The following is a 25939-nucleotide window of genomic DNA, read 5'->3' as shown; positions in this document are numbered from 1 at the left end:
TCACAAGTTTTGTTTGTTCATTCTCTCTCTCTGCCACTATGAACACAAACTCCAGGAAGGCAGGCATCTATTTGTCTTGCTCTCTCTCGGTTTCTAGTATGCTGGCCAGTGTGGATGAACACCTCTAAGATTTCATTTTTGGACAAGTGTCTGGCCTTTAATATGGTTATTCCTCATATTAAGCTATAATCTAATACTTTCCGTAAAATCAACCTAATTCTAATTCTAATCAGGCCTATATAGAACAGATCTTCTTTCTACCGAATAACTGGCTCTAGGTATTCAAGAAGTCTTAGACACAACTATCACAGGATTAAGCCCTTAGTTTCAATAGAGAAGCAAAACAATGAAAGAAAATATAATTTGGGACTTTTTGGTAGAGGTGCTAGCTTTCAAGAATGCTCTATTTTTAGAGAGGAAAAGTACCTAGGCCTGAGCCATGTGTTTAGCAAGAATGTAATGCAACTGTTCCTACAAGGACCCTAAGTGATGAGGTTAGATCACTTACTTTCTGTGTGTTGGTAGGGGTGTTTATGGTAAATTTCATATCAGGCTGGATATTTTAGGTAAGTTGCAGTAAGGAGTTGAGCCAGGTGGACATAAACAAGGTCATAGCTGAAATTCTGGGGTTAGACCTGTTGATGCCCTCTATGACTTCATGAGTAGAGCACATGTTCCTCAATGATAAAGAAACTCTCTGGATCAAAAAATGCCTGCCCAAAACAGAACAGAGGAGGCACCAGCTGGTGGGAAAGCCATCCATCAATTGGATGATGGAGATTCAAACCTTGCCCTGTATATAATACAGAATTTTAGCGTTTCTATCCAATTTGGAGAATGTCAGCCTGGGGTGGGGGCAAAGAGTTATTATAATTGGAATAAATAGCTATGGAGGCTTTCCTACTGCTTGAGAAAACACAACAAAATAAGCAGAAAAAAACCTTTACCTTCTAAAATGTGCATCCTGACAAGTTCAGAACGATCTGGTCGACTCCGTATCTTGTGTTTCAAAAAGTTTTCAGTCTTTGGGGGGAGGGGGGAAATGGTAAAAGTCTTATCATTAAGTTATTTATGATTTATTTAAATTTTTTTCAAGGTACTCCATTTAAGTAAATTATATGCCCTTTTTTGTCATGTCTTTGAGAGAAAGACTAGAAATTAATACCTATAGAAACTATTACCCAACACATGATTTAAATTGCAGATTTCAAAATCTTAAGTCTGTAAAGTCCATGCACTTTAAAACTTGGCAAAGTCAAAAGCTCATGATTTTGAAGGTGATATTTGGATAGACATAGGATTTAATTATTTTGATATTTAAAAAAAATCAAAATCTGCATGTTAGGTCAAATAGAAATCCATTCAGAAAACAAATTTCTTAGTAATGCATTTTCTCAATTGGAATTATACTTAAACAACAGGGCTTTAAAATGAACTTTATAAGACTCTCAGAGATCATTATTGCATTCTGGGAAAATTCTTAAGGAATTTTTGGAATATGCTTGTTTTCATGCTGCATGATATTATCTACCCCCCCACAAAAAAAACCAAAAAAAAAAAAAAAACAAAACCAGGAAGAATGTATATAATGGCACTTTCAGAGAAAAATAATAAACACCAGTGTGCTATGACACTATGACAGAGTCATCTCAGAGTTGAGTTCAGCAATGTTCTATGATTTAGCCAAACTCTCCTACCCTGGGTCGAAATCATGGCCAATAGAGACCAAGTAGGGAAATCACCTAAGCATCTGGAGTCAGCACATCGCTTGGCTGTCCTCCTTGGCAACAAATGGCAGAATTCTGTATTATGTCTCTAAAAACTGTTGTTATACCCTGAAAGCAAGGAAGTGAAGAAGTATGATTTGTACTTTTATGTATAAAAGTACTTGTTGGTTTAAAAAATTAATTTTTTCTACAAATCTCCAAGATCAAGCTACCCCAGAATACATGCTGTCTACACCATGTACCTTGAAGACATACCCCTAAATATGTCAGAGAAAATATAGTAAGATTGCTATTTGTCCACAGGTACTTTAAAATAAAGCAGAGAAGCAGAACATTTTTAAAGTGAAGTTTCTTACTCTGGCTCGTTCCAAGCTTTTTATCTGTTCATGGAATGCTGCTGGGCTCTTCAAAGCTGTGAGGGGAAAATAGTTTTCCATAGTATAAATAGAAAAGTTTACACTTCAGTCCAATCTCACAGTATATCATACTGATAATCTAATTAATGCACAAGTACAGTTCCATTTATTTACTAATTCCTTTAGGAGATCCACTAAACTTGAAGCCTTAAGAATTAAAATAATGTACTTGTATACAAAATGACAATGAAGGTATTAAGTCAGACTACTTCCAACTACTGGGGCAAATTTCTATTCCCCAGGGGACTGTTTGATGATTCCCTAATAGGTTTTTGCTCTTAATGTCCATATTTGCTACTGGAAAAAGCCCACATGTCCTTGGAAGTATTGTGATCTTGAACATGAGGACACATGGGACCTCACGTTCAAGAGGTTTCAGGTCCATTTATTTAGAACACATACTGGGATTAGCTCCGTGGCCAATTAGTTACATTGCTGTTGGGCCTTCACAGCAACCCTGCAAAGTAGGTATTAGACCTAGCACAGATGAAAGGCTAAAAGAGGTTAATTGAATTCTTGAGGTCATATAACTATCTGATTGTCAAAACGGGATTTAAATCTAGGATTCTGAATGATGACATGTTTTTTCTACCATACTACAATGTAGCTCTCTAAAAAATTGTATGAGTGAGAGTTAATATGCTAACTGCCAGTATATTAAATATTCTAGAATCTTAGTGTGTGTGAAGAGAGTGTTTACTAAAACACCACCTATCACATATTTTTGTATGTGTCCACTATGTGGACAGGATACAGGACTAGAATCCTTGGTCTGCTGAGACATGACCAATTAGCTTGTAAGCACTGTACTCAGCCCTGGTCCTATTAAAACAAAGTAGAGACTCCCAGGATCCTAGCTCAGGCAGATTTGGCTAGGGACCAATTCCCAGAAGCAGACCAGAGCCGGCCTACTCGTGGCGTCGTCTTAAATATCATAATCGGATCCTGTTTGATTGGCTCAAAGAGAGGAATGTGATAGTGAAGGAATCTGGCAGATCATCAGCAGCAGCTTTCGACTCCAACACTAGATTTAAAATATTCAGATACTCAATAGTGGTCCAGAAAAAGAATTTCTCTGGAGGAAAAAAATCAGCAACATGTTCCTCATCATAAACCAATAAATGATTTGTAGGCTAGCAGTGATTTAGAAGACTAAGAAGCATAAATTGATTTTGTAATTTCTAGTGTTTTAAAGCTGAATAAGTTATCTTTAGGAAAAGTTATTTTTTAAACAAAATTCAAATAATCCTGCAGTCTATAGAATAACCACTCCTCCCCTGTAAAATATAAAATTTCCTCTAAAGTTGTAATTAAAGACAACAACTATTCTAAAATTAATCAACTTTCAAAGGTCTCTATAGGGATACTTAGGGCAGAAAGATTTTATTAAAGAATGTTTATCAGTCTTGTACCTGGGATACATTTAGTTATATTGACTACAGTATAGCGTCAAAGATAATCTGAATTATTTAAGAATAAAGTTGTGATTTTTATCACATTACTTTTGCAAGTGTAATCTCAAGACCCATTAGAGTGATTACTTCAGTCATTTTAAAACTAAAACCAATTTTAAAGTTCAAAGGAAGAATTTTAGTGCCTTGAATTTTATATAAATAACACCTTTAAGTCCATCTCTTAACCTGCACCTGGTTTTTAAAATGTATTCCACATGGTTTCCTTAGGTTGGTCATGCGGTGCCTGGTTTTCCTCATCAATTGGCTGGTATTTGTACACCAATTCAGTCTATATGACTGAAGTGGGGGTGGGACACAGGTTCTCTTCAGACATGCACATCTTGTTGTAAAGCACCAAAGGTGAAAATAACATGGGTCTTACGTGGCATGATGCCCTGGTCCACTAGTTGTTCTCTTGTCCTCCTTTGTTGCAGCCTTAGTTGGAGCACTGTGGAAAGGAAATAATCACCATTGGAGTTTATTTGCAACCACAGGACCTAACTTATGCCGTTCCAGAGGGGTACTTGTTGAGCTTTACTAAACATCTAGTTCATAACTGAATAAAGATGTTACCTAGTACAATCCAACTGATATAATTACTTTTTTATTTTGCTTGGTGCATGTATTCTGAAGTTTACTGAGCATATTTTTTTTAGTTAATAATCTTAATTTGATGACTAAAGCTAAGTATTTCCTATTTAAATACATTCATATGGTACCAAGCAAATAAAAATAGTTGGCTTATACATTAAAACTTGTTCATAAAGAAATCTCATTGATAGAAACAGAAATGTGAGATTTCTTGGCATTTCCTTTGTTTTTTAAAAAATAAGCTAGTAGCAAAAATATATCTTCAGGAAGAACCTTATTCCATCAGGAATAGATTTTGTGAATAAAGGCTAAGTAATAAAGATTAGATCTATAAAATATTACTAATGACCCAAGGTGAAATTTTTAAATTAGGAGTTTAAGTTTAATAATATTTGCACAAACATAATACCATATCTCATTTTACAAGTTCTCAGAAAGGTACCAAAATCATTGACACCAAATCATTTTAATAAAGAATAAACTATTATAAGTGGTAGAACAAAATATGTATCATGAAATGTGGCATATATTTCTTCCTAGGTTTCTCAAGTAGATGACTTTTATAGCATCTATATATTTTTATCTTGGAAATGAGCCCATTTCAAAAAAGAGGAATACATGAAGTGACTTTGAGTAATATTTGTCTTAGTTGGACTTATATTCAATTTTAAGCTTCCATTTTGGTTTTGTGTCAAATTATGGATGAAAACCAAAGATGATTAAAGGTCTGCTTAATGATTGTTAATATTCTTTAAAAAAAAAAAAAAAAAAAGCCTCCTATGTGTGTTTCTTAAATGGTGGGGAGACATTTTAAATTTTTTGCTGTGGTGACCAAACCAGACAATAACAATTCTAGAAGAGAAAAAGTTTATTTAGTGCTCCAGGTTTCAGAGGTCTCAGTTCAGACAGCTGTTTCCCTATCTGCACATCTTTGGGCCCCAGGTGAGGAGGAAAGCTGTTTAGAACATGGCAATCAGAAAGCCTAGAGAACTCCACTCACTAAGGACAAGACATGAAGGCCAAAGGCACGCCCCCAGGGACCCACCTCCTCCAGCCATACTCCACCTGCCCACTTACTGCCTTTTAATCCATACCAGCAGATTAATCCACGAAGAGGTTAAGGTTCTCATAACCCAATCATTTCACCTCTGCACATGAGCTTTATGAGGGGACATCTCATATCTAAACTATTACAGGGCAGAAGACAATTTTCTAGTGAAGGAAACTGGAGCAGGAGGCTGGTTTGGAATGCAATAAGCCCTGAAGACGCAGGGACCGTGGTACCGATAGTCTTGGCCTTTTCTTGGCCTTGTGCGGACTACAGAGTAGAACCAAGTCTTAGCTGTACATCAAAAAGAGCCTAAATTATAAAATTAAAAAGTTTCTTTTCCTTGTTAGAGATGAATTCTGTCTTCTACTGAATACAGAAATGTGGTTTTTGTTTTTGTTTGGGGACCACAAGATCAAAAGCTTTGCTGACATTCTATTTAGAATTGAAGCAACTGACATAAGATTGTTACACAAAGCAAAAGAAAAATTAAACAAGTTTAAAAATATAGACGTATTTCTGACAAATATTTTGTGGTGCTTTCAATCAATTGTGTGCTAACACAAAGATCTTTTTTAATAGTTTAATGAGGATAATATGTTCCCACTATATTTTACTAGGAACACAAATAACCAAGGAGCAGACCTGTGAATCCCATAGCACCCAATGCCTACAGTCTCCAACATCCTATGAATGCTAAAGATAATGCTTGATGGCATTTAGGGTGGTAATATGGAGGAGACTGAGAGGAGAAAAAGGTTGAGGTGATTTCCAGCTCAGAAGTGGGCACTGAGAGTGGAGTCTGACCGAGGGAGAAGCTCCAGCAAGACTCTTTCCTTTTTCCCCCAAGGGGATCCACAAAGGTGTCAAAAAGGAAGTGTAATGAAAAACATCAAAAGCCTTTCTTTTTGTTCTAAACAAAAAAAACTTAAAAAGAATATATGTACTTGCTAGTCAAATATATCAAACATACTTCTGGGAGGGAAATGGCATTTTTGAATGATACATGTTTGCAACTTGATCTGTAAACCAATACTACTGACAACAGCTTGTTAGTCGTGATTATGTGCTAGTCATTTCAGGAGCCCTCATGTACCACGAGAGCAGTCTTGTGGCTTTATCACTGAAGACCAGAAATCACTTTCATGCTGACATGCAAAAGGTAACCACTACCATGGGGGCATGTCACTTTGAACTGTCTCCAACACTTTTGACACCAAATGTGTGGGCCTTTCTCCATAATGTCAACAAATTCACCAACTGAGTGTCCAACAATTCACTTCAATTCTGATACTATGTACATGGAGTTAGGATCAGACTAACAAGAATGCTTCCATGGCAGACACGAGTCACTAATCTAGGCACTCATACTACAAACTTGGGGGTGCTTCCATAATACCCTATTCAGGTTTGAGAATTTACTAGAATCTAGGCTTACAGAATTAAAGAGGGTAGTTTGCTGGTTAATTACTGGCTTGATATAAAGAATACAACTCAGAAACAGCACATGGAAGTGATGCGCAGGGCAAGGGGCAGGTCCTCTCAGGCATATCACCCTTCCTCTGGCCATGCCTTGATCTTCCTGGGACTGAGCCTGCAGCCTAAAGCCACCTAGGGCCCCTAGCTACCTGTCATCTTGGTAGCATACCAGATCACTCATCACTTTGGAGAGTGCAAGGATCTTAGGAAGAAGCTCTTGTGTCAGAAGCCGAGCACCATGATAAAATATTGTAACAAAAGATGTCCTTATCATCCATTACTCAGGAAATCACAAGTTTTTAGAGCTCTGTGCCAGGAACCACAAAGAAAGACCAGAAATAAATGTACATTTCTTCTTATTCACTGGTTGTTAATATAAAGCATAAAGCAGACCATTTACATTTTCCATATGTCCATACAATCCAATAAACTGCCCCACCTAGGTTGCACTGCTTAAATAGAATGACCTTCCCAATTAATGCTCTAAAAAATTGCCTCCAACTCTCCCAAGAAGCAAGAGCAAAACACTACATATAGTATTCAAAGCAGTTGAGGCTATCAGCTCCCCCAGGCACCTTCATTTGTTTACTGCACACCTCTCAGGTGTCTGCAGGTAACTGTATACAGGGTTCTTATGAGATGCAAACCTATGGAAAAGAACAGCAGTAGCTGTGACTGGAAGACCCATTTTTAATCAAAGACACTAGGAGTTGGGTGTGGTGGTGAACACCTGTAATCCCAGCAGCTCAACAGGCTCAGGCAGGAAGATGGCGAATTCAAAGCCAGCCTCAGCAAAAGCAAGGCACAAGGCAACTCAGTGAGATACTGTCTCTAAATAAAATACAAAAAATAAGGCTGGGATGTGGCTCAGTGGTTGCCTCTGAGTTCAATTCCCAGTAACCTCCGCACACAAGAAAAAGATATTAGGAAGAACAAGAATTGAGGGGAGGGCAGACTTGAAGTAACTGGTAATGTTTTGTTAAGTCTGTTGATTATTCAACTTTTCTATTTTCCACCTATACCAGTAGATGAATAATGCTGTGGATACATTATATTCCTCTATACCATTAGGTGGACAAATATGAGGCCCAATGTTCTATGGAGAGACTCAGGTATGCTAGGAGTATAGCTTAGTGGCAGAACATTTGCCTAGCCTGCATGAAGTGCCAGTAACACCCAAAACAAAAACAAAAAACCTCAGGTACACTGACACTTTTGGTTGACTTTAAACTGCACCCTCTCCTTTTTTTGCAATGCTAGGAATTGGGCCCAGGGCTTCCTGCATGCTAGGCAAGTGCTCTACCACTAAGCTGCTACATCTTCATCCCTGATAAAGTCTATTCTGAAAACTACTAGTTATAAAAGGTACCAAACAGGTTCATTATTTTAGAAAATATCAAACTTCCTTTCAGTACCTCCCATTTATCAAATTAGTTAAAAAAAAAAAAAAGTGTAAGTGGCAATAGATAGGTGAACCTTAGGGGCAAAATGTCCGAGGCCAGAAGGACACAGCCTGAATGCTATACACAGCTTAATGGTCACGCAACACTGAAGACAGAAGTTGGGTAGAAGTTGTTGGTGCTCCTCTAGGACTGTGAAGGGGATAAAAGACTGGATATAGAGAACCTGACACTTCCAAAGATCAGAGAGGCATTTGTGGTTATGGGCTCAAGATGTCTTACCAAGTAAAACCTCTTCCTCCCTTTGCAGCCTACACACTCACTCAGTGGTGTTCCCATTCATGTGGAGAAGGCCCAAGCTACTAAAAGTTACTCAGCCCCTCATACAGCTATAGTTCTTGAAGAGCAATAAACGAACTACTATGTTAGCTGATCTATGGAAATCTCAATGCTGTGTGCTGACAAGATTTGATTCCTGTAGCGCCAAACCAAAGACTAGACACTGATCTTGCACTCTGTCCTGTGGTGTCAGCATAGCTGCCTAAGAAGCCAGTCTCCTTGGTAATAGTTTCATAGCTGTAAACTGTAACTTAGAGCTTTTCCCCCTGTCCCTCCCTGAGTGGTAAATGTGCTACTGAGCCAATAACATCAGCCTCCATGCTGTTAGAAAATTGACTCATGTTCAGTATCTTCTATGGCCATCTTGCAAATAACTGCATGAAAGAAAACAATACATGTGAAGTTCTACAATTCTCAGTGGGAAAAAACGGTTTGAGAGACTCAGCGACTGTTTACATCTTGGAGAAAACAAAGAATATAAGTAATAGAATGAAATAGAATTTGTGTTAAACTGCTCACATTAGAACACTTTCAAAGAATGTCTTTTTGTCTTTATCTTTAGGAAATCTAGAAACACATTGTCTTAAGAGGTTCTTAGGTTTAAAATTAAGGTTTGAAACAGAGTTTAAACCTATCTTATTGTTTAAGGGGGAAAGCAAGTAAAAAATGAAAAAAGGGCTGCTCCTACAGGCAGCACTGTATTCTTGGTGCAAAACAATTACCCCAAGGTGTGAACCCTGCATCAGCTGTGAATTTCCAGATGATAAAGCTCAGAAGAAGCACATGGGGGGCACCCCATCAATGAAGGGAGATGAGGGCACAATCCATATGCTTCTTATATATACTGTATCTTAACTAGCCCTAATTCAAATAATTTTTTTAAACTAAAAAACATTTCACACATTATAAAAGTAATATTCATTACACAAACTAAGGAAATAGGAGAAACCAAAAAAAGAAAATTGCTGGTTATATCTCCCAGAGACCAACTGCTGTTATCACACTGTATATTTCTTCTGTATTTCATTTAAGCATAATTTTTGACTCTCTTCTTCAATATACTCCAATCATATACTAAACACAACAATAACATTATTTTAATGGATTTATAAAATATTCTGTTGGGTGGATATGCCATTGTGTGCTAAATATTCTCCATTTACCACTTAGAATGTTTCCAATTTTTGTAACTATAAATAATGCTGTAGTGGGATTTTTATATATAAAGTTTATTCCTCATTTCTAGTTATTTCTTAAATTTAAAGCCCAAGGTGGAGGAATACTTTTATAGATCCCTATTAGGCATGATCATTAAGCAATGAGACTATTTTCTTCTTGTAAAACCATCTTTCAAAATTATAGTAGATATGTGAGAACATGGATACAGATGACTTTATATCCATTTCATTTAGTGAAAAAATTTTCATGGTTTCCTATTACATGCCAACAAGGAGAAAATTGTATATAATTTTGAAAATTTTACTCAATCCTTATTTCTTGTCACAACAGATTAAAAACAATGTTAGGTCAATAGAAGTGTTTTGAACTTGCTATATTTTTTTTTACAATAAGAAATTAGATTTTAATCACCACTCCAAAAGTCAGTTCATCCGATGATAAACTGGTAATGTCCTTCTTAGCACCACAAATAGTTTAGAACCTGGTGTGCTCTACCACTGAGCTACATTCCCAGCTATTTTTTCTTATTTTAAGAGGGTCTTGCTAAGTTGCTGAGACTGATCTCGGACTTGTGATCCTGCTATCTCAGCTTTCCAAGTCACTGGGATTATAGGTGTGTGCCACTAAATAGAATAACTTCAACCTTGTTATGCTTAAAACCCCAATTAAAAAACATCAGCAGTGTTTTAAACCAAGATGGTAGGTTCATTCTCTTTTCTTTGTATAAGTAGTGTGTTTGAAATATTGCCTTAATATGATATGATTAAAGTAATTTTCACTCTAAAAAATACTTTATACAATTACATATTAATAATCAGAGGGCAGTTTAGCATGAGTTGAACAAGCCAACAAGAAGCATGGCTTTGGCCAGGGAGTCTGCAAGGGGACACCTGAGGACTGTATATACAACAAAAAAGGCAGAAAGGACATTCTCTGGGAACCAGAATGGCAGGCAGCAGAGTCTAGGAAATCCTCTTTGAACAGCCCAATTTCAGGAGGGCAAGCTGGGGTGGGGAAGGGGAATGAGCAGCTCTCTGCAAGTTAGAGGAAGGATCTAAAACATATTATTTTATTATGGGACAATGGATAGAATAAACCACAGAATCAAGAGGGGTAAAAAAAAAAATTACTACCACCACCAAAAACCTGAGCAGTCAAGTAAAGGCTATGGGAACCAGAGGCAAGAAGGAAGATGAAAATCTAAGACTTTGCTAGAATCGACTGTGGATTAACTCTGAAGTCAGTGTGGGGCAATAAACAGATCCTATTTTCCCCCTCAACAGATGCTTGAGTAATTAAGAGTACGAGGTAATCGGACTTTGGTGAAAATGTCTTATGCCTTGTTTAGATAGTGAGGGGTCCAAAAAAAAAAAAAAGGAAAATTTCTAAGAGCTAACACCCTCTGTTACCTCTCGTGTTTGGTGTAGGAGGGTGAACTGACCTCCGTCCTTGCTCTGGAGTTTCATCAAGCAGCAGTTCAGAGGTCAGACTGACAATTATAATCATTTTATCAGATAAAAACAATCATATCTTGAAAAAAAAAAAAACTATACTGAAAGGACAAAAGACTGATGAACTATCTATTTTTACTTTCCACCAAAAATAAATGTTTAAAATGGTGGCGGCTGTTATTATTCTTATTACTCCTATTATGTTAGACACTTGCTGGCGATACCCGTATTTTTTTCCCCCCCAAACACAAAATCCTAAGGTTTAAAAAGACAATTCCACACAAGTTTGTGGATTTATAATTTTGTAGTGACTGGTTTATTTTGTATTCAAATCAGAAGAAGTCATACCCTGAGGGGTTTCCTTCTGAGCCTGGACTCAGAACTAGACTGATGTGTATGTTGCTAATGCCTTGATTTAAGAATCCATGTTTTATATAAAGTTTTCCTATTTGCTAAAGTGAAAGTATACATGCACATGAAAGAGACATTAAAAGGAAAAGTGAAAGTCAATCCATCCAACAAAGACCTCCTGTCCTTTTTTCAAAACATAACCAGTTAAATTTCTATGGGTCCTAAAAATGTTTTGTAAATATTCCATCTATATTGCATACAAAGTATGCAAAGAAAATACATGTGTGGCATTATCTTATTCATGCAGTTTGGGAATTTGCTTCAAACAGGGAACAGGGAGTCTAGCCCTTTCCTCTTCAAGCCTATATCTAACATATGGATGTATTAATAATAGTATACACTTACCTTACCAGGTTGGTTTGTTTTCTTAATGTAAACAATGATACAATAAAGAGGCTCATTTAGGCATCCTTTGATGACCTATCTATAGGTTAAATTTCCAATACTGGAGCATGCACTTAGAATCCTGATAGAATCATTTTGCCATCTAAATGACCATACCAACCTAGTCTCACAAGTCAAGAGAGTACCTTTTTGTTCCTATCCTTTCCTGCATTATACATCATTATGTTTTAAGGTAACTTTGAATTTAGAAACAAACTGGGTGTGGTGGTCCATGCCTGTAGTCTCAGCTACTTGGAGGCATGAGGTCAGAGGATCACTTGAGCCTAGGAGTTTTGAGTCCAGCCTGTGTAACAGGTAAGACACAGTCTACAAAACAAAACAGAATCCTAAAATACAATAATAAACAAACAATTGCCCATCTAAGGTACTGGTGATATCATGTCTAATAATAGTAGAATTTTATAACTAATCAGCAATAAGGGACCATACGATAGGGAAAGAATTAGGGTGATGGGGCTGTGTTTTTAACTCAAGGGGAAATATTTTCAGTGGCCGAGCAATTCAGGTTGAGTACTCTCTTCTACATGAGATATTTATTTATACACTTAATGGAATATTTCTGATGTTCTAGGGTAGAAACCTTGAACACAGAACTAAATTTTTCTTTTATTCTAAATTATTTATTCTAAATATATCTCAGGTGATATGAGATATATTTAGACCCAAATCAATACTGGATGGTAATGTGACAAGGTCTTAGAGGTTGCTTTTTGCTAAAAAAAAAAAAAACCTTATTCTTCATTTGACCTGCAAATGTAAACAACTTGGCATCTCTGCCTCCATTTTGCATCTGTCTCCTTTGCTCTGAGTCACCTTGGATTCCAGGAACAACAGGTCTAATTGATAAACATCTTGTCATGAGTGGAAAGGTACCCTAGCCATAAGAAAGTTACTGTCGCCGGTAGGGCAACTTTACCAGCGACAGTAACTTTCTTACGGCTAAGGACAAGGCCCCTCCTGGCCTGACCAATCTTGAGATAACGACCAACCAGATCACAGTATGACCAAGACCATTTAGGTACACCTCTGGTGCCCCTTGTCTATAGAATCTGGGAGCTCATGTCGGTACCTTGAAGACAGGGCTTGAAACTCAGGTCCACTTGCTTCCCAATAGAGCTATATTGATCAAGGTTTCTTTCCTGATTTTCACCATTGCTTTTCAGGTTGAGGGGCTGGACCTTATTTGTTGGGACCCCCAGGGTTGGGTCTCTGGCCTAGGACTCTGGGAACGGTAAGGAATTGGTCTGGGGTTTGAAAAAGGAAAGACCACATAGGTGATTCCTGGGTTTAGGCTTAAGCACCTGGTAGACAATTTACTGAGATAAGGAACATAGGTTTTCCATTTGGAAGCTCAATACTGGGCCTGTTTGAATAGGAAGTGGAGATATCAAAACAGTGACTGGCTTTTTGGGTCTAGATTTCAGAGACTGGAAAGAATCTGGGAGTTATCACCTTTGTAGTATTTAAAGCTACTGGAGTTTGCTGAGGAAGAGGATATAAATAGAGAGGGCAAGGACTGAGGTCTTAAGAAAGTCAACAATTAAAAGCCCATTTATGGGTCAGATATGGAAGAATGATCCAAGAAAGGAAATCAGAGGAAGCTGTGTAAGAAGGTGGAAGAACCAGGTAAAGGTATTTCTAGAAGGAGGCATGGATAATAGTCAAATGCTGCTATTTTAACACAGGAGCTGCTTTTGAGTGATGAGTGCAAGTTAGGCTGGAGGAGGTTAGGGAGTGAGGGAGGTGGGAGCAAGGGTACAGTTAATGGAAGCATGCTTCCCAGATGCTGTGGAGGAGGAGGAGAGAAGGGAAACTTGAGGGTGTGGAATTTCAAATGGGAAGAGACTCCAGCAAATTTATAACTGATAAAGAGCCAGAGAGAGGAAAAGGCAGGGAGGGAAGGAATGAATATGAATGAGAGGAAGGGTGAGGGTATAAGACGACAGCAGGTTCCTTGCAGGCTGTGGGGAGGGGATTCAGAACAGGCAGGGTGGCCTTTGCTAAGAGGGACTGTCACAACAGCAGGGAGTGAGGACTGGACACTACTGCAGGAAGTTAACACTAACTTCATCTCCACTTACAATTCATGTGAAATCCATGCTTCATTAAAGATAAAGCAGTTGAGTACTCTAATGGATGCTAAAAAGGAGCAACCAAAGATCATAGATTTTTGGTGATATTTTCAGGGGTCTAATTTGCTCACTATAAAATAAGATGCAAGCAATTAAAAAAAAAGCCAAGAGGCCAGAAATAAAACAGTGGTGTGTCCTGTAAGAGCTGTGCCATCTGCACTGATTAAGCAGACTTCCATCACTACTTCCTGTCCACAACAGCAGCAGAGGTACCCAGTGTGCACATAAATCTAAAGTTCAGACACTATATAACAGGATTTTTTTGGGGGGCGGGGGTGCAGTACTGGGGTTTGTATTCAGAGCCTCACACATGCAAAACCTCTATCACGAGCTACATCCTCAGCCCTTGAATCAGAAATTTGTACATTATGACTATTTTCAGATAAAAAGGGACAACATTTAAATTAATTAAAAACATTGTGGCAATTATCATTTGAAAAAAGTTGGTCCTTATAGGAAATACTGGCTTTCATTTCAATGTAAGACCAGAGGGCTGGGGATGTGGCTCAAGCAGTAGCGTGCTTGCCTGGCATGCGTGTGGCCCGGGTTCAATCCTCAGCACCACATACAAAGATGTTGTGTCCGCCAAAAACTAAAAAATAAATATTAAAAAATTCTCTCTCTCTCTCAGACCAGATCTACCACATCCTCAAGAAGCATATGAAGGTGGGGTGACTGCGGAATTCTAAACCATAGTCCATTGCCTGTGAGCAGGTCCTACAATCCAGAATGCAGCATTTACCCTGTTAGAAATTAAAGAGCAAAACTGAAAGAAAAACTAAAATGCCAGCAGAACTGCCATTATTCTAGGCGACCACACTGTAGGTTTCCTGCATTACTTTGCCGCATGAGCTTAGGAAGACAATGTTTTCAACACTCAGCTTGGAAATTTACAGGAACTCTGATAACTCTCTGGTTGGCTGTTGCTTCTGTTGCCATGGAAACAGACTGCTAAAAATGGGGCATGTTTCTTTAAACTGATCATACCTTCACACAAATTCCCTTCTCCTTTCTGTCAAAAGTATGCTTCTCGTGGTATGACAATGTGATATTTAGACTGGGGCCTGGTATAGAATGGCCCAGTATAAAAAATCTCATTTGGTTAAGAAGTAGTAGAAATAAAGTACACAGTGGCATCAATGGAAATGCACTACAAATAACAGACACTGCAGAAAGAGCAAAAGCATCCACACAACTGCCTGATCACCAGCAATGCAAAGAGAGTAAAACAATATTTGCCTTTTTTTCAAATAACATCTAACAAGAACAACCATGTGTTCTACATCAGAACTTCTAGATTTCTTAACTTATTGTTCCAAAAGAAGTTAATACCTTTTTTTCTTATTTGGGAGGCAATAAAAATTCTACATCCTATTACTGCATTAGAATTACAGTGCAGAGCTCTAGGCAGAGGTGCCTAGGGTTAAAGCTCTGTTTCCTAATCATTCTGTAATGGCAAATATACATTGTCTAAAAGGTTCTATAGTTTCTTAATGGAAATTCCTAAGATCGGTTCTAAGAACAAAAGAACAATTAACAACGAAACAGAAAAAAACAGGAGAATATTGTTGACCCTCCTTTCCCACCCCCAGAATAGTAAGTACCTACTGCTGTATTGAGGCCACTTGATCCAGGCTCAGTATTTTGGTTTTTCTTTCAAGGAATGGGCTCATACATGCATACTCTTCCATATACGTAAATATATACACACTTCACATATATGCATTTGTGTATCTATATACGTAAGTGCAATGAGCACACCAAAACATAAAAAATCTGAAATATGTCACAGTTGTATGTTATCTTCACGTCATAGCAACTGTGCATAATGATCCAAATGACACTGACCAAGCAGCTATGCAAAGCCTGGAGGGTCACCCAGTTACCCTTGCCACACACAACAGTCAAGCATTGTTCAGGTATTGTGATAGCATGTTTTGTAAAGTAGTACATGCAAGAGACTCTGCTGTTAATATGGGTTTTGGTGTTTAGGCTCCAATGTAGACAATTTATTGCTCCACTCTTTCAAATAAATTAGAAAAAGTATAATTCTAGGCAGTGAACATGCATGTCAGAACTCACAGATTCCATAAATGTAGGTAAAAAATGATTCTTACTAACCAACTGACAGAGACTGGACACTCAGAAATGGCCCTGTGTTCGCCTGCTTCAGCAGCCTAGAAATCGTTCTGACTGCCCCAGTCTGGAAAGGATGGCCAGGTAAGGCAAACAGAGCTTTCAAATTTAGGAGGGCCTACTATGTGTCAGGCACCATCCTGGGAGATTTATGTATAATTCCCTCATCTCCTAGAAACCTCTCAAGGTGGGTACCCATATTTATTTTTTTCATTTAATTTTTAATTTTGTTATGTATGACGACAGGATGCATTACAATTCATATTACACATACAGAGCACAATTTTTCAGATCTCTGGTTATACACAAAGTAGAGTCACATTCTTTGTGTCTTCATACATGCACTTACGGTAATGATGACCATCACATTCACCCATCTTTACTACCCTTAATCCCTTCCCTCTTCCTACCTCCCTCCCCTTTTCCCTATCTAGAGTTCATTTAATCCTCTCATTCCCCCAACCCCCCGAAACATTTTATGTATCAGCATCCTTAAGTCAGAGAAATCATTCAGCATTTGGTTTTTGAGATTGGACTAAATTTGGGCTAATTTCACTTAGCATTATATTTTCTAGCTCCATCCATTTACCTGCAAATGCTGTGATTTTATTCTCTTTTATTGCTGAGTAATATTGCATTGTGTGTATATACCACATTTTCTTTATCCATTCATCTACTAAAGGGCATCTAGGTTGGTTTCACAGTTTAGCTATTGTGAATTGTGCTGCTATAAACATTGATGTGGCTTTGTCCCTGTAGTGTGCTTTGGAACTAAACATTTCTCAGAAGAAGATATACAATCAATCAACAAATATATATAAAAAATATTCAACATCACTAGCAATTAGAGAAATGCAAATTAAAACTACTCAGATTTCATCTTACTCCAGTCAGAATGGCAGCTATTAAGAATACAAACAACAATAAGTGTTGGCGAGGATGTGGGAAAAAAGGCACACTCATACATTGCTGGTGGGACTGCAAATTGGTGCAGCCAATATGGGAAGCAGTATGGAGAATCCTTGGAAAACTGGGAATGGGATCACCATTTGATCCATCTATCCCACTCCTTAGTCTATACCCATATTTATTTTTACAGAGAAAGTAAGCACTCATCCAACACCACACAACTAGTGAGAAGCAGAACCAGAATTAGGAAAATAAACAGTGCTTCCATAAGGTAGTTTTTCTTAAAAAATAAATTTAGTAAGCAAAAAAGAAATATGCCCCACTATTCTATTAAGTCTTGGCTATGGTATCAAACAACCTCAACAGTGCTTTAAATCACACTGACTCTATTTAAAAAGAAATCTGTATGCTATAATTCCAATAGAAAAAGTTGTATGTGCCAGTAAAAATTCACTGGTGTTACAAACTGAACTGAGTCCCTCTCAAATTCATATGTTGAAGCCCTGAACCCAAGGTAACTGTATTTGGAAAAGTTAAATGAGGGCATAAGGGCGTAGCCCTATTCCATAGGATTAGCATCCTTATGAAAAGAAATACCAGAGAGCTTGTTCCTTTTCTTTCTTTCTCTCCCTGTGCACTCAGCAAGGAAACGCCATGTGAACACACAGCAAAGCTATAAGCCAGAAGAGAACCCTCACCAGAAAATGAACCCTACCCAATTTTCCAGGCTCCAGAAGTGTGGGAAAAGTAATTCTTGTCATTTAAGCCACACAGTTTGGGGTATTCTCTTATGGCAGCCTGAGCAGACTAAGACAACTAGGAAGGCACAAAGGAGTTCTAAGTGTATACTCTTCACCACTAAAAAGGCTATTTTTTAAAAAAGCCCTGATAATTAGAAAACATTGAAGGAAATTAGAAAATAACTGAAGAATGAATGTGTCAAGCTTAATCAGTATTTTTCTGAAACTTTTTATAATGAAAGCAGACTGGTGTCATGATAGTGTACTACATTACTGCGGAGAGACAAATATGATACAGGAATAGGCACTCAATGCCTATCCCAGTACTGCACACAGACTTTAACCGGGGCCAAGTGGCAATTCTGAAGCACCCCTTCTCCTTTGGATGATGGAATTGGGGTAAATACAGTGGCCCATGAGCATGTTCCTGATGAGCCACCACTGGAGATAGTACCCTTCTCTGAAACAGAATTCACTGAGGGAGAAGCACGGGCACCAGGCTATGAGCTGTGAACACAGAACAAAATAGACTCAGCCCTTTTCTCAGAGACCCTGCCATTTGGAAGGGAGATGAAGACTTAATAAGATGATCGTGATGGTTGCTTATGAGGACTAAGAGAATCCAGGTGGGTCTGAGGAGGGGCTGGTACAAAGAGGCCTCTGTGAGGAGGTGGCACCTGCAGGGAGGTGAAGGCTGAGCTGAGGGCTTCACAGAGTGGGCAGGACAGGCGTTCTGAAAGAACAGTGCTAGAGGGAAAGTGGAGGGGCATTCCTGGAGACTGACAGGGCCTTTGGCTCAGGGGTTTTGGATTTTGTTACCTACAAATAAATGGGAATCCATTACAGGGTGTGAAGTAGTGGCCCAACTGAGTAAGCCTTCATTTCAAGACGCCTGCTTTGGTGTCCCTGGAGCGTGATGGACCAAAGTGGCAGGACTGTAGGTAGGGGAGAGAAATCAGTTTGCAGCTCTCTGCTTGGGCAGATTCCTGCCAATTGTCTGTCTGAGGAAAGGGGCGTTGCCTGAGTGATGCTGTGCTGTGGAGAGGTGAAGCACTGCCCCGAGGAAGAAGTGACAGATCTGGTGACAGGCTGTGAGGAGCAGGTTAAGAAAAGTGTCAAGGCTACCAGCATGAGTTGCTGGTTGGACAGAGATGGGAAATCCTGGAAAAGTATGTTTGATGGGAAGAAATAAGAGGAACATGGGTGACATCAGGGTAGTAGAGAGCTGTGCAGGAATGGAGAGAGGCCCATCCCTTGCTCATCTGTACCAAAGCATATAGCTTTCTTCTGTTCTCGTGTGTGTGTGTAACTTCTACTTATTTTTTCACTGTTGGGCTATGAGCTCCTTGAATGTAGTAGTTTACAACATCCACCATGGGGCTATGTGGAACATTTCTGCTAAATAAAATTATTTCCAATAAAAATTAAACTATATGATTCTATATCAAAAGTAATCATGTCTGGGAGGGGAGAATCTTTTGCTTCTTTGTTCTACCTGTATGTTATCTGAATATGAACACCACATCTCCTATTTTCACAAACTTTCTTTTTAAAAAATACCCAGATAAATTTAAACAGATATTGCAAAATTCGCATACTATACTTATAGAAGATTTTGTAACATTATTTTGTTTTCGTTGCCTATTTATTTATCTGCTTCTCCACTGTGGTTCAATAAATTTTAATGGAATCAACAACAGCATCAGAATTCCATTATTATATTTTGGCTGTTGACTTTAAAGATGGTCAGAGCAGCACATTGGGATAGGGAGAGCAGCACGAAGTGGCAGATGACAAAAACCAAACACTAACAATTCTACCTAGCCCAGGCAAGCAATCTTACACATCTTGGCAATGCCTTACAGGCACCAACCCATTATATTTTGGGTAAGCCACTAACTTGTAATTGAATTATAAATTATATCTGAAGGTAGTAGCTCAAATCATTCTATCCTGTTTAAAATGATGGGGCATAATATTCTTTAAATATTTGGTGCATTATAATAACAACATGTTTGTGAGAGGCAGGACCTTGGGGATGAGGAACAAAAGTGGACCAGACAATTTTATCCCCAACAATTGCTACAATTTAATAGTAAAGGCAGGACAGATGTATATCACAATGGACTATGGGGAAATGCTATAAAAAGACTCAGATAAAATTCCGGGGAACATACAGGGGAAAATAAGTATTTTCAGCCGATGAGATCAAGTAACTGTCTTTAGGAAATGGCACAGGAACTGAGTTTTAAGAGACTCTGGGCCTGCAAAGCCAGGTGTCAGGAGAAAAGCCTAGAGCAGCCTTATGCAGTAGACACTCATTGATGGAAGACTTTAGTGGCAGCAGCTGACAATCTCACAATTCAACCCAGTAGCTGAAATGTGGCAAATTAACTGAGGAGCAGGATTTTAATTTTTTTCTAATTTTAATTATTTAATTCATATATATATGAATTAAATAATTAATTTTTAAACAAACAAATTTAAATTTAATTTTCAAACAAACAAAAACTAACCTTGCCAACAATGAGTAGAAAACTGAACATATTATATTATATATTTGAGACAGGGTTTCACTAAGTTGCCCAGGGTGGTCTCAAATGATCCTCTTGCCTCAGTCTTCTGATTAGCTAGGACTACAGGTACATGCCACCATACCCAGCTTCATTTCAAGTGGCAGATGACAAAAACCAAATGCAGGTCCTATTTTAAATTTAAATGCCTATCTGTGGCTAGTGGAAAGCTCAGGTAGAATTATATATGTTTATTTCCATTACTTCAAAGTTTTGGTGCTTTGGCAAAGATATTTAATCTATATTACTATACTGTCACTATAACCTATATTTCTAGGATCACTCAAAACATGTCAAATGTTCATTTTCTTCTAAATAAATCTACCACAGATATGTCCCAGCACAACATATTAAATTACTCCATGTTTCCTGGGCAACTACCACAAACTTTCAAATGCTCTATCTCAGCTATTCTTTGCAACTCCATGGCAAAATTGAGAATGTGGTTTGTGGGGATACCCCCCAAATCTGTAGCTCCTCCTTGCTACCCATGCTGTGGTTGAGCCACACAATAAAAGGAGCCCATATCTCCGAGTCACTTCTTAGAGGACAGTTGCCTAAGACACAGTACCCAATTGAGTGTGTTCTGAGCAAGAGCTGCAATTTGAGTGATTAGAACACTGCATTTTGGGGTTGTTAGAGCACTTTAAGCCCAAGAAATTAATACACAAGTCAGTTTTCCTTCTGTGGTGCCTTATTTTCAACAATAGAGAGCTCTTTATATGGAATATCAATCTTTCCTTTTTTAATTTCATTTACTATCATTTTACCTTTGATAAATATGGAAGATAACTTACTTGTAGCAATGGAATTATGATTTATTTCTCTCAATGACATATTAAAATGTTTATCTAAATAAATTAAATCATCTCAATTTAGTTGATTTTTCCTGAAAATTCATAATTATCAATTTTTTGTTGTCACAGAGTGATTTGTAACATCCTTCTTGGTTGCAGCTGTAGAAATTAAATTTAAATCTCGTGTTCAGCATAATTAGAAATTGTTCAAAGTGTTTTGGAGACAAATTAGAAGTTGAGATTTCCTATTGCTGCTTTGAAAAAAGAAATTAATTTAAAGGGACTGCACTATTTTGAATTTGTTCAGGGGAATGTATGACTTTTATTGCTACTCTCACCTGGAGCAGAAATTAAGTTCTCCAACTACACATGTTGGTTGGTATTTATCAAAATGTTTATGTAAGCATTAACAGAATTGTGAGGTGATGTGCTTTATTGTCCAAACAATTCCCTGGCATATGATGACAACTTTTCATTCATAGGTGGTGAACGTAGGACCTTTCCTTCAGACTGAAGATGTGGCTCAATGGTACAGTGCTTGCCTAGCATGCAAGAGGCCCTGCGTTTGATTTTCAGCACCACAAAAGCAAAACGAAACCCCAAAATGTATTACTACATTTTCTTGTTAAGATATTACATAAATTCTTGACTCCTATGATTATTTCTTACAAAGTATATTTTCTTCCCCTATCCCACAATAATCTCAGACAATTAGCACTGTCAATAATTACAGGAATTCGAAGATATCTCAATATCAGCAAGCCAGTAAGAAGCAGAGTACACTTACAGTCCCTTAGAGTCGTTATAAGTTGGCAACTCCAGAGACCAAATTGGTGTCCATATGATTAGGATCAAACTAACATTTATTCTTCTTTTATTACTGAGAAACTTACAATTCAAACATTTTAAAAAATTCTAGAGGTTGTTTTTCAAACAAACAAAAACTAACCTTGCCAACAATGACTAGAAAACTGAACAATACTGATGTGAAATATAACACCTTTAATAAGTGTCCCTTAACCAAGGAGGCATAAACTATGAGGCAGTATTAACAGTTGCTTGTGTATTTGTCCCATTTGACAAAACAGCATAATTAAACTCTAGGGCATTTTGAAACCATTCAGAGATCTTTGAACAACTGCTGTCATATCATGTCATGTCATATCATAGTCCTTCAGGAATTAACACAACTGATGCATATGACCCAATACCTAAAAGCAGACAAAGCTGCCCAGGAGCTTGTCTTGATTTTGTCTGCCAACCTCTTAAGCTGACAATTGATGGTCAATCTGCAGGCAGTAACTGTGACACACTGAAGTTCAGTTTTTCAGAGGAAACAAAGTCATTTCAAATGATTCCCAATTAAGAAAAAAAAAAAAAAAAAAAAGCAGCTTTCCACAAGATTTCCCTGAATTAGCAGATCACCTTATATAAGTCTGTATTATTTGCAAAAAATGAGCAGAGATATGATCTGGTAAGATATTAATCAAAATCCCGTCAGTGAAAACTGTGGTGAAACAGATGAATTTTACTATCAATCATTTCTGTGGAATGTTTTGAAACATGGAAGTTTTTCTTCTACCTCTTTATACCTATGAATTTACCAGACAATAATATACAGACTACTTTTCTACTTTGAAACTATATACCAAATTTTAAATAGAAGAAAAAAGTAACAAAGGATTAAAATAAGGTAAATAAGAGGGGAGGATGAGAAATTGATATTAAACCTGGTATCTCATAAAAATAGTAAGAAGTTAATATTGTATATCCTCTTTGTAAAATTGAGGAAACTGAGGTTCAGAGCAGGGAACCTGTCTAGCGACACAAAACTAGTAAGCTGTGTCTTGATATCTGAACCTGAGGACCTCTCGCTCAGTCCATGTTCTTTTGCTCAGTCAACATTATACTACTGCTCTTGTATAAGCCCCAGAATTGTTAGGAAGACTCCATACATTATGTAATCATCTCGGCTCTACTTTGCTGTTGACTCCTACCCTGTTTTCATCTACCTACTTACCAATTATCGTATTAGGGACCGAACCTAGGGCCTTAAAGACGCTAGGCACACACTCTACTCCTGAGCTACACCCCCGTTCCCTGTCTTTTTACTTTTAATCCTTGCTTTCTAAGCTCCTTAATCATACTTGGCTGTTTTGATTCTTTTTATTTCTCTTATTTCATTTTCCTCTACTTTGCTGGGTTTTCAAGTAGCACAAAACCTCTTTTCAATATATGGTATTAATAGAAGCTCAGTGCTTAAACTTGACATAAGTGATACATAGATAAGCCTTATTAAACTTTTTAAATTAACATTTAAAAATTTTTAAGTTCCTTTCAATGAGTCTCCTGACATGTGTCCTAAAAATCTGACTGGCATTGATTTTTATAAGAATCTACAATAAATGCATGCTGTGCACAAGCAGAAGCAACCCACTGTTCAGTTCTTAGCAACAGCTATTTATATTTTATTGTGTGTCATTTGTTTCGATCTAGGTGTTTTTCTACCCATACCCAAAAGTAGTTCAACCCCAGCAAGTCCAGCTATTGTTTCTTATCTTTTAAGTCTGTAATACTCTTGTCATCACATTCATCCATTGTAAATGCCTCACAGAAGAAAAGGAGATGTAAGCTTTTGGAAGAAGCTCAAAGAGCGACTTAGGCTGACAAACTACATTTACACTCTGGGTCTCTGTATAAAATGAGCAAGAGCCAGAGGGGAGACAAGGGGGTGGCTAATGGAGCTAGAAGCATAGAAAAAGAAAAAAAGAGTTACCATGGGGGTCTGTGTCTCCCAAAGAGGATGGGAAAAAAAAAAACAAAACAATTTTCATATTAAATTGGTAGAGGTGGCCCTCATGTTTCAAATTTAGGAAAAACTTACTTTCTACAGACCCTGAATTTCTTAAACCATAGCCCTAGATCTCTGGATGCTACAGCAAAGCAGCCTTGCATAGGGCTTGTCACACTTCAGTATGATTAGACAGGACAGGGAACAGCAATGCCATATCTTTGGCCATTTAAAAAAATCAATCAGTGAGGTACATGTGTTAGCAGTGGTCACCAACAAGAATAATTGACAGTACAAGCTTATTCTTTGATTGCTTTGTTAAAATAAACAAACTCCAAATGTTTTTATGCTTCTTAAAACAAAATGATGCAGTGCACATCACAACCAAATAATCCATCGTTTTAGGATTTAATTCAGAAAGAGCTAGCTACCTTATTGGCTTCAGATAATAAAATATTATCATGTTAATTGGGGAAAATTAATTTCCTTGGAATTGTATATTTAAAAACTTAAAAGAAGCCGTGTTTTGGCTAATACTGAAAAGGAAATGTCCTCTCCAAAAAAACCATGATGGTGGGGGAAAAAATTAAGAAAAATGAGAAAATATACAAAATGAACCTGGAAAGATTCTGCTAAAATTAAGACTGGCTTCTTAAGTCCCCTTGCTATCAATCATTGCAAAATCCCCGGAGTTCTATCAGCTAATGAATCTTAAGTAAGTGCCTCACGCTTTCACTGCACAGAACTTGGACCACGAAACGGCTCTGGGCGAACAGAGAGCAGACACATGGATAGCAAGCAGAAAGACAAGCTCGCCCTGTAGATGGGAATGGGAACCTGGCCATCCTGTCCCTATCCACAGACAGACTGACCTTCCTTGAGACTTTTCTGGTTGCTCCCCTCAAGGCATTCCTTTTCTTTTAAAGGTTCAAAATCTCCAGCAGTTAAAATTTCTGGGAAACCCTGTTGCTGCTTCTTGGAGCTATCGATCATGGTGAGAGGCTTCCGGAGACAGGCAACATCCAGCAGGAGAAAGGCTCGGTTGGCAGGATGGCAGAGAGTGGTGCTCGGAATACTCTGGCCCCTAGTCCTTGGTTGCTCCTCACAATACCCCGATTGCTGGCAACTATGTCTTTAAGTAGCTGAAGGCAGCCATTACCCTGGAGTTCCCAGATTGACCTGCAAACACACTCATGCTGCTGGAAACCCTCGACTCTCTCCCACATCGGGAGGCAGAGCTTGTGAGGCACGATTCTAAAATCCCACCCCTTTTCCCAGCCAGCCCCCTTCCTCTTGCCATTCCAGCTTCCCCCGCACTGGGTGCTTCAATCTGCAGTTTGATGGTCCGAATCATCTGACAAACACTGAGTCAAGCAGTTAAAAATAAATCCTCTAGTTGTTAGAAGAGAAGACTATGCTGATACCTAAGGAGACAAACTGCTGCCTGTGGTCTTTCTCGGTCTCTCCATAAACAGCCGCAGGCTGTGGAAATGCTTTGTATCGGCCAGAGGAGCACATTCATTACTCATTAAGTTCTCTAGCTAAACAAACGGCAGGCTAAGACATCTAAAGGAAGCAGAGGCACCACACTGAATAAACCTGCTACTAACATAGCTGGATGAAAAGCAAGTCACTGCACTACCGAAGTCTTTTTGTGGTGTGCTGTTTGTTGCATAGGGCTCTCCCTGGCAGGGTCAACGCTCTTTGTAACAGGGAAATGTTAAGTAATTGCAGTTTTCTTCCTTTGGCGAGTCAGACCTGAGCAGCAGTTTTCCTTTGTGCCACTAGTCGGCTCAGAGAGTAAACATTACCATGATTTTTATTTTTAAAGGAAAAAATCTCCTCCCATTTATTAAAAGCAACAACATCACCAGCTTCTATTTCATAACAGATTCAATCAGCCATCAGCCCAAGTTTAATTTCATGGGAACTACGGATATCAGGAACCTCTCGTGTAAGTC

General features: G+C 38.1%; 1 protein-coding gene across 6 annotated transcripts in view; it reads right to left on the bottom strand.

The window, feature by feature from the left end:
• Nucleotides 1–25939, bottom strand: part of Mrtfb (myocardin related transcription factor B) — a 237850-nt gene that overhangs the window by 38554 nt on the left and 173357 nt on the right. For 5 of the 6 annotated variants that reach the window (XR_011705506.1, XM_071605615.1, XM_071605613.1 and 2 more), the window contains exons 4-6: nucleotides 3980–4045; nucleotides 2084–2139; nucleotides 948–1023 (exon numbers count right to left, since the gene is read on the bottom strand). Coding sequence is in view for 5 of the 6 variants with exons in the window: in XM_071605615.1 (XP_071461716.1) it covers nucleotides 948–1023; nucleotides 2084–2139; nucleotides 3980–4045 (198 nt within the window). In the remaining variant the exon portion in view is untranslated. Of the gene's footprint in view, nucleotides 1–947; nucleotides 1024–2083; nucleotides 2140–3979; nucleotides 4046–24850; nucleotides 25194–25939 lie in introns of those variants that run through there. The other variant, XM_071605616.1, reaches the window with a different exon arrangement.

This window comes from Marmota flaviventris, chromosome 19 (genome assembly GCF_047511675.1).
Source record: "Marmota flaviventris isolate mMarFla1 chromosome 19, mMarFla1.hap1, whole genome shotgun sequence".
In the NCBI taxonomy this organism is placed as follows: Eukaryota; Metazoa; Chordata; class Mammalia; order Rodentia; family Sciuridae; genus Marmota; species Marmota flaviventris.
This window is presented reverse-complemented; position numbering and strand designations above follow the sequence as displayed.